The sequence below is a fragment of the Ursus arctos genome, unplaced genomic scaffold (assembly GCF_023065955.2).
Source record: "Ursus arctos isolate Adak ecotype North America unplaced genomic scaffold, UrsArc2.0 scaffold_13, whole genome shotgun sequence".
NCBI classification, from domain to species: Eukaryota; Metazoa; Chordata; class Mammalia; order Carnivora; family Ursidae; genus Ursus; species Ursus arctos.
Window position 1 is genome coordinate 8,473,884 of NW_026622797.1, and position 14,134 is coordinate 8,488,017.

The 14,134-nt window shown below is 44.2% G+C and overlaps 1 protein-coding gene across 2 annotated transcripts in view; it reads right to left on the minus strand.

Annotated features, from left to right (window-relative positions):
• Positions 1 to 12,887: 12,887 nt before the first annotated feature.
• Positions 12,888 to 14,134, minus strand: part of FNDC1 (fibronectin type III domain containing 1) — a 99,235-nt gene continuing 97,988 nt past the window's right edge. For both annotated transcript variants that reach the window (XM_026505152.4, XM_044386457.3), the window contains exon 23: positions 12,888 to 13,670. In XM_026505152.4, the coding sequence (XP_026360937.3) occupies positions 13,555 to 13,670 (116 nt within the window). In that variant the 3' untranslated portion in view covers positions 12,888 to 13,554. The remainder of the gene's footprint in view (positions 13,671 to 14,134) is intronic.

Genomic DNA, 14,134 nt, shown 5'->3' on the forward strand with positions numbered 1-14,134 from the left:
AAATGAATTATAGACCTAAAAGTTAGAACTAAAGTTATGAAACTCTCAGAAGAAATTATAAAACTTCAAGGAGAAACTATTTGTAATTTCTTATATATTTCCCTGAAGTCATAATCCATACAAGAAAAAACCTGATGCATTGAACTTCAGCAAGATTAAAAACTTCTGCTATACAGAAGACACTGTTAAGATAATTAAAAAGTCAAACCATGCACTGGAAGAAAATGTACATTAATCATATGTCTGACAAGAGACTTGTTTTCCGACTATATAAAACACTTTTATAACTCGATAATAAGGAAACAAACAAACCATTTAAAAGAAGTGGGCAAAATATTTTAAAAGACATTTCACCAGAGAAGATACAAGGATGTAAACACATACGCACGTGCAAAGATGCTCAGCATCATTCCATGCGGAGAAAACCACAATGAGATACCACTCCGCATCTGCTAGAATGGCTAACATTTTAAAAATAAATTGGTGGGGCGCCTGGGTGGCTCAGTTAGTTAAGCGTCTGCCTTTGGCTCGGGTCATGATCCCAGGGTCCCGGGATCAAGCCCAGCATCTGGCTCTCTGCCAAGCGGGGAGCCTGCTTCTCCCTCTCCCCCTCTCCCTGCTTATACTCTCTCTCTCTCTCTGTCAAAAAAATATCTTTAAAAATAAATTGACAGGTCCAGTACTGACAAAGATGTAGAGAAACTGAAGCTCTCCTACATTACCGATAAGAATGCAAATGGTACTGTCACTTTGGGAACCAGTTGGACAATTCTTACAAAGTTAAACATGCATACATTTACCACATTACTAAGGAAGTCTCCTTCTAGAGAAATAAAAACTTATGTTCACACAAAATCCTATGCGTGAACACTTATAGTAGCTTTGTTCATAATTACCCCCAAATTAGAAACTACTCATACGTCCTTCACCTGGTAAATGCATAATCGAACTGTGACACGCAGTTTGGAATGGAATAGCAACCTACCAAATTAGAGAAAGTATTTGTAAATCATATATCTGATAAGGGATTAATATCCAAAATATATAAAGAACTCCTACAACTCCGTAGAAAGAACCCCCAATCCAATTAACAAATGGACAGAGGATCTGAATAGACTTTTTCTGAATAAGACATACAAATGGCCAATAGGCACATGAAAACGTGCTCAACATCACTCACCATTTGGGAAACGCGAATCAAAAGTACAGTGAAGCACCACCTCGCACCGGTCAGAATGGCTAGTATCAAAAAGACAAGAAGTAACAAGAGTTAGTGAGGATGCGGAGGAAAGGGAGCCCTTGCGCACTGTTGGTGGGAATGTGAATTAGTGCAGCCACTAGGGAAAACAGTATGGAAGTTCCTCAAAAAGTAAAAAAAATAGAAATACCCTATGTCACGGTACTTCCACTTCTGGGTATTTTTCCAAAGAAAATGAAAACACTAATTGAAAAGATATATGCACCCCTGTGTTTATTGCAACATTATTTACAATAGCCAAGATTTGGAGGCAATTTAAGTGTCCATCCATAGATGAATGCGTGAGAAGATATAGTGTATATATACACAGTGGAATATTAACCATAAAAAAGAAGAAAATTTTGCTATTTGTGACAACAAAAATGAACTTTGAGGGCATTATGCTAAATGAAATAAGTCAAACAGAGAAAGACAAATACTGTATTATTTCATTTATATGTGGAATCTAAACAAAACAAAACAAAAACAGAAACAAAAAAACCTGAACGCATAGATACACAGAACAGATTGGTGGTAGTTGGGAGTAGGTGAAATGGGTCAAGAGTGAAAACGTACAAATTTCCAGTTATGAATAAATAAGTCCTGGAGATGTAAAGTATGGTAACTGTAATTTTAAAAAAGAAAGTGAATAAAATCATATGGTACTTACACACCCTGCAATGTTATTCAGCCCTACAAAAGAAAGAAATCTTGCCATTGGCAACAATATGCATGAGTCTGGAGGCCATTAGGCTGAGTGAAATAAATCGGACACAGAAGGACAAATATTACACGACACCTTTTATATGAGGACTCTAAGAGTCAAACCCATGGAAGCAGAGAGTAGAATGGTGATTGCCAGGGGCTGGATGACGGGGACATTGAGTCAAAGGGTACAAAGTTTCAATTATGCAAGATGAAGAAGTCCTAAAAATCTGTCCAGAATAGTGCCTGTCGTTAATACTACTGAGCTGTATACCTAAAATGTTGCTGAGAGGGTAGATCTTCTGTTAAGTGTTCTTATCACACAAAATAATAATAGAGTGGAGGGAACTTCTGAAGTTGATGGATACGTTCATGGCATAGATCGTGGTGATGGCTTCTCGAGTATATACCATCTCCAAACTCATCTAATTATATGCAGTGTTTTTGTTTGTCAATCATACCTCAAAATGATTTAAAAATCAAAAAATAAAAACTAATAATAAAAACAAGGAATGAATCTGTATTTGGAAGAGTCCTTGGCACTTGGGAAGGACTTACAGAAATTGGCTGTTATGGACATGTGTATGGATGCGTTAATAATATTTACCTTGTATTTGAACTGTGAACCAATCTATACACAATCGTACAATCTATTTTGCAACTCAATAATTACCAATTAACTCAGAAATATCCTGACTACAGATAAAACCCTCTATTAATACCAAGAAAATCTTCTGGACTGGTCAACAAGTTTTGTACCTCTCAGATCACCATTTGTTTCTTATTAACTAGAGCATTCCCAGTGGGGAAACGGCATTTTCTAATTCAGTATCAAAAACAGAACAGAATGCTGGTCACCAAATAAATATTTCTTATAAAACAAGGCAACCTAAGAAATGCTGTAAATGGAATTTAGAGTCTCCAAGCAGCTGTGCTTTGCATGGAACACAACAATCAAGATGACAGCACAGAGACACAAATAGACACAAAATATCTATCACGTAGGTGTGATTTTCCCAGTCTTTGAAAGAAGTCCAGCCTTTCAAGTGTTGTTTCAGTGTAGACTGTGAACTTGGGATGGGCACAAGCTATGTGTATTTGTCATTCGCCCATACCCCCTGGCACGTACTGCTGTTGAAAGTTGGTTGAATCGAAGGAGGGATGGATCAACCCACTGCTTCTAAACATCATCACATGCTGAGGGCACACGTCAGACTCACCCACTCTCCCAACATGTCCCTAAGTCTGAAGTCGAAGCCCATGAAATCCTGTGTCAAAGTGAAGTGTAACGCCAGGGACTCCGCACCACACATGCTCATTCCTGAATGAACCTGAGACTTCTAGAGCAGGACTACCTCCCATAGAGAACCTTCAAGATCCATCTTGCAACTCACCTACTTTTTCAACCGAGGCAAATCCATAAATTTCCAAATCTTCCAAGGAAGTGGTAGTGGGATGGGGCTTATTAGGGCCTTGTAGGGTGGGCGGATGGTCTGTATGCCATGCCTGTAGAGTGGGAAAGCAGTGAAGACAATATGCTGGCTCCACACTGAGGCAGGGACAGAAGGGATGGAAAGCTCCTCTGAACCTGACGTCACAGGAAGTGGCTGGAAGAGTGACCGGAAGTAATGCCAGGGTCAGCCCAGCCGCAGGAAGAGTACAGTGGATGCTTTTTTCCTTAAATTTGACTAAACCTTTGAAGGCAACAAACGCACCTCTCTCCCTTTGGCCTCAGTGGCAGCTAGTGTAGTTCTAACTACATAGCAGAAGCTTGTAACAACTCCTTGTTAAATTGAACTAAATGAGGACTTAGTGCTGGAGGAAGCCGGCTTTGTCAACTAAATCCAAACACTGGACACTGTGGGGTAGAAAACACCGATTTGATTCCAACTATCATTTCCCCTCAATTCTGACCACATATCAGGGAGCCTTGAGAGTAGAAGATTAGCTCTTGCCAGGAATCCAAACGAAGAGACATCCACAGTGCAAGACGGCAAGCAGGTTTGAACCCAGCTGCTGGTGCTGTTCAACGAGACAAATGCCCAAAGGCAGACGTTGGCAGTGACGCTCTGGTCAAATGCAGGTTGTTGGGGATAAAACTTTCTTGATTGATCAGCTGTCTGTCATGGGTCACGGGAAGCTGAGTGGTAGCGTCTGTACTCATATTGTCACACCTGCCAGGGAGAAGGGTGGGACGCATGATGTGCTATGCGGCTTGGACAGGTTATTTCAGCTTTCAGGGTCTCAGTTTCAACTCTACAATGATTTAGGTGAGATGCCCTGTGAAGTCTCCACCAGCTCCAGGAAGAGGAGGGAGTTTGAAGTCTCTTTCTATTTAAACGAGTGCTCTAAAAATTGTCCTTAACTCATTTTTGCTAATGATATCATAATGTGCTAAGAGTAACTAATGATCGTGAAAAATGAGTTATCAACTCCCAGATGTGGTGTCTGCTTCTAATCTGTTTCTCCAGTTTCTCTGCGGCAGGAGCGATCTGCAACCGCATCAGCCAGCCTCCTCGCCACCTGGCTTCCAGATGGGTTTGGATGATGGGGAGCTGGCAGGAAATAGGAAGAAGTGGGAAGGGAAAAGGAGGAAACTAGGCGTGGTCCCTTGACTGAGGTCATGCTTCTCTAAAACTGGACTTCTCCATGAGACCCTCCCTCTGGATTCTGCTAGTCATTCCTTCCTCTGGCTCTCCAGGCTCAGGGGCAGTCACAGTCAATACTGACACAGTATTTCTTGGGGTCCCCACCTGCAGCTATGTAACCAGTCCCCTTTTTTCAACCTCCTTGAATGATTCTAATTTGAATGTGACATCTGTTCACTGTTGGAATCCTGATCCACTGTGGCTTATACAAGTTAGTAATAAATGTTTGCTTAGTTGATGAAATATGTATAAGGTCTTTGTCTGCTTTGATGGCTGTATCACCTTTAAAATGGTCTGACTAAGGTTGTGGGGAGAAAGGATAGAGAATTGTGAGCAAACATCCTGGACCAAGGAGCTTAGCTCTTCCCATGTGTCTCTAGTTGTCTAAGCCTCCCTCTTGGTGTCACTGTTGAAATCATGGTAGGTTTTACTCTCTGTATATCTGTCTGTCTATTACATATCTATCATCTATCTATCTATCTATCTATCATCTATCTATATCTATCTATCTATCTATCTATCTATCTATCTATCTATCTATCTATCTATCATCATCTATCTATCTACCAATCATCTCCCTAAAGAGATAATCTGATGGATGCGTTTGAGGGTCCCTACCGTCACCCTCTAGTTCCAGCATCATTTTTGTCCAATGAGACTTGGGTGGCACAGCTCCTTCACAAAGCTTCTTTTCTCAGAGAGGGAAAGCAGATGGAAGTGTAACTTGCAGGGGCTTTGAGGAGTCCTGGCCTGTCCAGGACAAGTGGACTGCAAAGGCAGGAAAACAGAACAGGGAGGAGTGGGAAGGCAAGCAGTCAGTATAGAGACCCATCTTTAGAATCCTTTCTAGCCACTCCTTCCCCAGTCTGAGACCCAGCTTCAACCCAGACCCTCCCAATACCTAGTGTCAACTGGCCTTCTCGAAGACGAGGCTAGGAGGAGATTTTCAGGGGCTGCTATTTGCAAGGGGGTTCCTCCCCTGATCAATTTTTCTTGCCTATAACTGCAAGTTCCCTTGCCTCCTGGTGAAAAGAAAGGAAGCATAATAGTCTTGAGTCACCAAGACTAATTATATTCCAGGTTCTATGTTACAATTGTGTATAATGTATCTCAGGCATCAGGTCTCCAGTTTCCAAATGGAAAAAAATGCATAAATGAAAAACATTGTTACAGAACTGGAAAAAGGCTAACTGAAGACCTGGAGGAGATACTAACTGGAGACACTGGAGGAATTCCTCCATGCTAGTGGGACTTTCTTGAGATAATGATCCTGGTCTCAAATTTTCTGTCCTTTGGAAAAAAAAGCTGAACAGAGCCAGTAGATTGAAAGAAGCAGCACACCTAGAAGAAACACAGTCAGAGGAGAGCAATAAATAATGCGTTCAGTTATTCATTTGCTCATTCGTTCTTTCACTGAAGACTTATTTATTGAACACCTGCTATGGGCCAGGCTCTACGTGTGATGCCAGGACATAACAGTAAATGAAATAGCAGACACGGCCTCTGCCTCAGTGGGCAGTGGAGATAGGTATGGCAAGTTTCCAAAAAAGGGGGACATCAATTGATCTCTCTTTTGAAGGGGAGATACCCTTTGTTTTGGGAAGATTACAGAAGAACCCTTCAGTCACCCAAACATAAAGTAAGTACCTAGTCACTGTCTGAAAGGAAAAATGAGGTTTAGCTCTCTGATCTCTGGATGAAAAAGCCTTGCTGTGCCTCCCCTCTTCCCTGGTGATGTCTGGGCTTGAAGATGGGTGACTAGTTGGGTGGGTGGGTTTGGACTGAGGTCAGCAGTCCCTTGAGTGGGACAGGATCTAGACTCTCTTCTTATGGTGCTCAAGTTACAGCAACCTTATCAACTAGGATAATCCTTCTGGGTTCGAAGACCAGGAAATGAGCATTATTTTATTTCTACTTGTACATGTCAATTCTGAGATCCCATATGCCCAGGTAGAAACTCTTCAGGCTCAGTCATTACTGGCGCTCCCTCCTGCACCCCACGTCCCTTCTCTCCCACCAAAAGGTATCCTAGGTATCCTAGAAAGAAGCATTTGGGGGGCCTTTCTGGTCCCTGGGCCCCAGTTGCCTGTGACACAATCATCTACTCTATTTATGTTCATTCACTTTCACCAGCTGACGTTTGGTGTACTTGTTTGCGTGTTTTCCATCTGCTCCATAATATATAATCTTTGTGAGGGCAGGGATTGGGTGTGTAGCCATAGTACTTAGAGGAAAGACTGGCACGTATTTTGAATTTAACTGACATTAGCTGCGTGAATGAGAGAAGAAATGCCTTGTCACTAACTCTTCATTCATTCCCAGGCCGGCACGGCCAAAGGCAAACATCCTCCTGCTCCCTGCTACGTGTCCGTGGGAGAAGGCTTGGGATGGGGTCAGCTAGAAGGCTGTGACCCTTCGGGAGATTTACAAAAATTTCTCCACGAGCCCAGCTCAAGCCTTACTGGCTCACTATAGCCAACCTCACTGCACCACGGCCCCAGGGAGATGGGTAGGAACGGCCTGCAAAGTCCATCTAGCATCTACCCACCATGTTGGGGGAAATGTCTCCTCTACCTGTAACTCTCAAAGCATTCATTCCTTGCCCTTGCATATCTCTTTAACGTGCTTGGACTTCCGAGGAGAAAGTTATCTTCCGGTATTATCCAAAGCCCCTTAAACAAAAACCAAGAAGACTTGGCTGCCATTTTGGAGCCAGGGAAGGAAGAACCATGTGGAGAACAGTTCAGGAAGGACAAGCTGGTGAGCAGCTCACCTCAACACTGAAAAATACTGACCAGTGTCCACTGGGTTGAGCCACCAGAGAGAGTGGGGCCTGGGGAAGCTGAGTGTGAGGTGGATCATAGAAGCCCGGGTATGGCGGCGCTGAGACAAATGTGTGGGAATGAGGTGGAGGGCTGGGGGATGGAGGGCAGGTGATTAATTCAGGGACTCAGCTCCAAGCAAAGCATAGTGCAAGGGAGTAGCTGAGGGGGCACCTGAGGTGATGGAAAACATTTTTTTTTTTAATTTAAATTAAAAAAAAATTTTAAGTAAGAAAGACTGGAGCATGTCTAAATGTCGGGGAAGAATCTTTCAGGACAAGAGGGAGACACCACGGTGTAGAGATAGGGCACTGGGCCTCGGTCTGGGAGGCTTCTCAACAACAGGATAGGCAAGCTGCAGGCTTGTGGGAGACCAGTGGCTCCGCCTGCTGGCTCTGCCTTGAGAGGTGAGGAATCTCCTGAATCAGGGGCAGCGGAGGATGCGGCTGGGTGATGATGGGGAGTAGATATCAGGACCCTGGGGACAGCCTGACAAATCTTCGTGGAAACCTGTAGGGAGCTGAGGGAATCCCAGACAGAATGGTGGGCTGGAGGGTACGTATTGCTCACTGAGAATCTTGGATTGGAAAGCTTTGTATTTTCATTTCCCATCTATATCTTAGCCATATGTTTACCCATTTGATGACTATTTACTGTGAGCCCACTCTGTGCAGGCCCTGTGACAGGCAGGAGCAGACAGGGGAGGCGGGAGGTCAGAGTAGTGGCAGAGTCATTGGTGTCAGTGGGTGTGTTGGGGGCGAGTGTGGGGTGGCCAGATTGTGGGGTGCCTTGGAGGCTGTGGAAAGGATGTAGGATTTTACCCTGAAGAAGCTGGGTATCTCAGAGTACTGAACAAAGGGCATCCCCTTGTAACTCCAAAGCCCGGAGTAAACCCCTCCAGCCCTCAGAAGTGTTCAGGGCCAGTTACTTCAGGGCCTTCAAAAACTTTCTCTTCTTCTTCTTTTCTTCTTCTTCTTCTTCTTCTTCTTCTTCTTCTTCTTCTTCTTCTTCTTCTTTCTTCTTCTTCTTTCTTCTTCTTCTTCTTTCTTCTTCTTCTTCTTCTTCTTCTTCTTCTTCTTCTTCTTCTTCTTCTTCTTCTTCTTCTTCTTCTTCTTCTTCCTCTTCTTCTTCTTCTTCTTCTTCTTAAGATTTATTTATTTATTTATTTATTTATTTATTTATTTGAGGGGGGAAGGGCAGAGGGAGAGAGAGAATCTCAAGCAGTCTGCCCTCTGAGTGCAGAGCCCACTGCATGGCTCGAGACCATGACCCTGAGATCATGACCTGAGCTGAAATCAAGAGTTGGATGTTCAACTGACTGAGCCACCCAGCCGCCCCTCAGGAACTTTCTATCACTGGCTAATTCATTTCATCTTGTTCAGGAAGACTGCCTTAACATCAGCTATTCATTTCATCATTGGTCTGATAACAGAAAGCTGCACACGACTGTGTATTGCTCTCTTATTTCTGTTCAAAATTTAAAAATTTCCTGGAGCATCTCAGACAGCAAAAAGAATGTACTCATTTTTTTTCCTTGAAAAACATAGGTGTGGTAGAGTGCATCTAGGCCATAATTTAATTATAAATATTTGGAATTGTCCTCAAACTTCTTTCAGTTAAGAAGGAAGGCTACCCCAATGGTAGCTAGAAGGACTGGAGAGTAGGAAACATAAAGCCTCATAGTGAACAAACATGAAATCCTCAATATATCCTAAGTGAAAATTGAAAATGACCGGTTGCCTAATACAATGACTCCCTTTTCTTATTTGACGTCTCATTCACCTATGTGTATTTGCCCTAAGACGTCAGTGGTTATCTTTTTCCACATGCAAATAGCCTCTGTACAGGGGGCAGGCATAGACAGCCTCGTTTCTACCAGGTGACAACCCCACGTCAGAAGAGCTGATTGGATCAGGGTGTGGACCCTGGCCCAAGACATCCCATCAGAGCCTGTCAGGATGGTTAGAACTGGATACCGAGAGACTTGGAGAGCTGGTTGAGAGAAGCAGAGTTACAAGGTCTGGTAGACAGATCATTGCACACAGGGTGGTCGCTGGACACTGCAGTTGTACATGGCAGCTCTGTGTGAAGTCTAGGGGCTGGTGGCATTTGGGCGTCATGTGTCCAGAGAAAGCCATCTGTAGGGAAGAGGATGAGGCCATGCATGGAGAGCAGGAGAGAGAACAGACCAGAGAGAAAAGGAGGCAAGAGCCACTACTCACCAACCTGTCACTCCCTGCAACCCTGCAGCACCTGCCACACATTATTTCCTCTCCTGAGACTATGTGGTCCCCCCTTATGCAAACCCTTGACTTAGCTCTCGAGTTATTTCTCTTCTTGGCCATCAAATAATCTCAGCCTGAGAGAATATTGCTTTCCCAGTCTAGACCAAGAATTTGTGTGTGGTGTGCTAAATGTATTGGCTTCCAACGTTATATCAATTTTATTTCCCTTTTATCATAAACCCTTGTGTGCTTAGCTCTCATTATGATTTTTAAATTTTGTACAATAAGCTTACAACTAAGATTTAAAATCACACCTCCGTTCATATCGGGTAAGCTCTGTGGTTTCATATAATTTTACTGAGCTCAGCCTGATCTGAGAACAGTTGGAAATGGATGGCCAGGAAGTCATCTTACTTTCTAAACTCACTTCTTCTCTCCAACTGCAAAATAGTTAAACCTCAAGGAGATGACTTTAAGGCATCCACAACGTGCAAGATGCCCCACAAACACAGGCTCATTGAGCATATCAGCAGAATCCTCGTAATAGGGACTCGGAGCTGATTTCTGTGCGGAGAAAGGAGCCCCACTATAACCCCATTCATCATCACATTCCCAAATTCCCCAGCCTCCTGGCCTGACCAGGACATGGAGCTTGGGTAGGTCAAAGGGGAGAAAATAAGTCAAAACTCATCTGGTAAAAGCTGGAAATTATGTTTTAACCAGATGGTCATAAATATGCATGAAGCCTCCCAAAGAGCGTGTTGCCTCCTGAGACCGTAGCACAAACAAAGCATTTGCCAAATGGGAAAATCGGGAACCCAGGATCCAAGCACTCGGAGAGTTCAGGTGCTCCATGCTAGAGATGGTCAGGAAGAAACATAACTCAAGTAACAGAAAACGGAAAGGACATCTATTAAGTAGTATGTGCTAGTGTTTAAATTAGGACTGTGTTTAACCTTCTTTCAACCTCAAGAAAACAAATCCACGGGTACGTAAACTTTTTCTTACAGGGTGAGATAGGAATTTAGGCCTTGCAAACTACATAATAGGGTCTCTGTCACATACCACTGGTTTTTTGCTCATCTGTCTGCTCTGAGCGCCCGGGTGGTTCAGTCGGTTAAGCGTCTGCCTTCAGCTCAGGTCATGATCCTGGAGTCCTGGGATCGAGCCCCTAGTCAGGCTCCCAGCTCAGCAGAGTCTGCTTCCCCCTCTGCTCCTTACCCTGCTTGTGCTCTCTCTCAAATAAATAAATAAAGTCTTTAAAACAACAAGAAAAAACATTGAGCCAAATGTTCTTTTCCTTTAATTCCCACCTGTGCCTACTTCTGACCTCTAGGGTTAAGCTCTTCTTTCTCGGAGCCTCTGAGATAGATGAAGCCTTCTTTAGGGAATCGGTACATTAGTTTCCTCCTAACTCGAGATGAAATGGTTTTGAGATCCGCGGCATTCCTAGAGCATGGCCTCCAGACCTGACCCGGAACCGGAAACTCGGCGGGGCCACTGTGCCCTCACTTGGACTGTTACGTAACCTAGTTTGGGCAGAATACCGGTAACACCACCTACCTATGCTTAGAATCAGTGTTTTTGTTTTTGTTTTTGCCTTGGCTGCTCTGTCATCTGGGGTTCGTAGTAATTTCCATCAAAAAACTGCCAACATTTTAATAGAAGTTCAGATTTCCAGAATGAATTACAGTCTAAGGATGTAGGCAGGGCTTGAAAACTATTGCATGAGTGAATGCCAGGGAATTTCTTTGGATTTCTGTGAGGTGAGCATAAACTTAGCCTTCTGAGGGACCCATGTCCTTTAGGACGTGGCATTAGCATCCAATGCTTGGGGGGGTGAGGCAGGGAACGTGCCCTTCGGTGTGTGAATTGCAAATGGGGGGGGGGTGCCTGCCTCTCAGCGCTGATCTGGAGCTCTGTGTCTTCTAAAGGGGGCCCCATCACCAAGACAGGCTTGTGGAACAGACCAAATGGCTCTTCTCTCACACATGCTAATGAATTATTTATGCCCGAGGAGACACTTTCAGGAAATGTGCAATCTGCTGGTGCTCTCCCCGACAGGGGCCTCATTTGGCTTCTTTCTCTGGTCTCCAACAGCAGGCGAGTGGAAGCTGAAACCAGACAGAAGTTTGGAGGGGTGGGTGGGAGAAATGAAGGAAGCAAGTTACGTGTTTATCGGGAAAAGTCACTTATATTTAAAGACCTTATCTTTCGCTTGGCATTGTGAAGTATGTTTAAATGTTATCTGTGTGAAAAATAAGGTTGTTAGACATCCTTTTTTTAATAATCCCCTTTTCATGAACAAGAGCCCTAAAAGCTACTTAGAGGTTCCCATCCTGTTTTGCAAACTAAACTGTGAGTGACATATGAACTGGGTCTCTAATCTGCTCCCTAAGGAATTCTAGTATCTTTCCAGGCTGTCAGAATGCTTGCATTTTCTTTACTGTTTGTGCTGTGGAAAGGGGATCATGGAATTGGAGAACATCAGCTTTCACAGCCCCATGGAAAGGACCCTGCTAAGTTTCCTTGTAGGTTTTACCTTTGAACTCACCAGATACATCAGGTCGCCCCTCAACACAGTACCCGCACTGAGAGGAACTGACTCCACGAGGCTGGACAGCATTCTGCCACTAAATCATTCCGTAGTGGCCTGGGGGCCCCAGAAAAGGGTACACCTCTAGCTCATTTCCCCCCTTCTTCTCCTATGCTGAAACCTTTATGAAAGAAGATAAAACCTTCATGCCACAGAGCTGCCTGAGGACACGGGACAGCCGAGGACACGGGACAGCCAAGCACACGGAAAGGACACCATGTTTGAAAAAGAATTAGAATACCGTGTCTTAAAATAAATGTTCTCATGTTGTCGTCCAAATGGATAAGAGGCTTGTATTTCGAGGAGGCGATACTCAGGGAGGAAAGGGGAAAAATATATATTTTTTAACTGGATTTTTAAATCATTTGGGCCCTAAAATCTTGATTATTCTGAAAACATACTGGATATGTCCCCATAGAGGCAAGTGGTAGTCTTCACCCAGGTGTGGACAGACCGTCTCCTTGGGCAGCAAGCACTTGGTTTGCATCTAGCTCACTGGTGTCAGCTGCTGTCACCGCCAGGTCCCCACCATTCCCAAAGTCCAGCGGCGTTCCCTCTGTTGTTCTCCTCACGCACAGTACAGACCCTTTGGACGCTTCTAAAAGATGTTCATAAGCAGCACCTTTGCTCCAAAAAGTCCCACACGCATTTATCTAGTGAACAAGTACAAATTTAGCAACTTTAATTAATGTTCTTGCAGACAAGTGAGGATATGTATATGCCTATATACATATATATAAATCTCAAAATTGAGACTTTACAAATATGATCTGATACATTTGGTCTAGCGGTGGGTACGCCCATGGAATAAATCTCAGGGAGGATATAATTCCTTTGGTGGTGTTTTTAGTAACTCAGTTCTACTGCAGTGTTAGAGATCTGAAGCTTAAATTCGGCTACTTTGGGAAGAGTCCGCTGAGAAAAGAGAAAGCATGGAGCATTCCATGAAGCAAGCACGGCATGTTTTATGCTGTTCCCTGGAGACACGGACGTGTCTGAATTTTGTGCCTATCAAGTGTGAAGACTTCAGTGAGTCAGTGGGGCTCCCTTGTGGCTGTGTGTTTCTGCTCTCTCTGGCAGGTGCTATTACAATCAAAACATGTGGAGAAGCAAAGTTAACAGCCACGCTGAATTCTGTGTGTAGTCCTGGCCACGAAGGAGGACCGAGCTCCAGACTGGAGATGTCCAGTGTCCGTCCCGTGGCCTTGCCGGCACCCAGGGTCGGTGGGGCTTGAAACACTGTCTCTTCCTGCTCACGGTCCCTAGTGCAAGTTAGTCAAGGGGGCCGGACGGGTGAGCTTGCAGCACCATCTTCCCATGGTTACCACTTCCCTGGAATGGAGACCCCACACTCATACCAGCCCACATAGTAGTAGGGGGTTCCAAAGCCAATGTTGCCGAAGCTGACCGGCTCCTGGCGATACTGGCGGAAGTAGCCTAGAAGGATAAAAAGAAAGGGAGGGAAAGAAAATGCATCTGTGATATTGGGATTGATAATAAGAAATCTGTGATTTGGTCTTCATCCCTGTTCCTGGCACAGAGCTCCTAAAACCCTAAGATTTCCTAAGTGATAAGAGTGGTGAAAGTATCTCAATATTCCTAACACACCTGAGTTTCTGCGGCTGGGATTACTTTCAGAAAGCATCTGTGGATGGAGCTAGTCACCAGAGAGACCAGCCATGGGATTAGAGGGTGGGACTTTCAGGCCCACCTCCTCAAGTCTGTGGAGGTGAGAGGGGCTGGAGATTGAGTTCAATCAGGAAGGGCCAATGATTTCTTCAATCATGCCTAGATAATGAAGCCTCCACAAAAACCCAAAAACTTTCAGGTTCTGAAAGTTCTGGATTGGTGGACATGTGCAGATGCTGGGAGGATGGCGCTCCCAGTGAGGACATGGACGC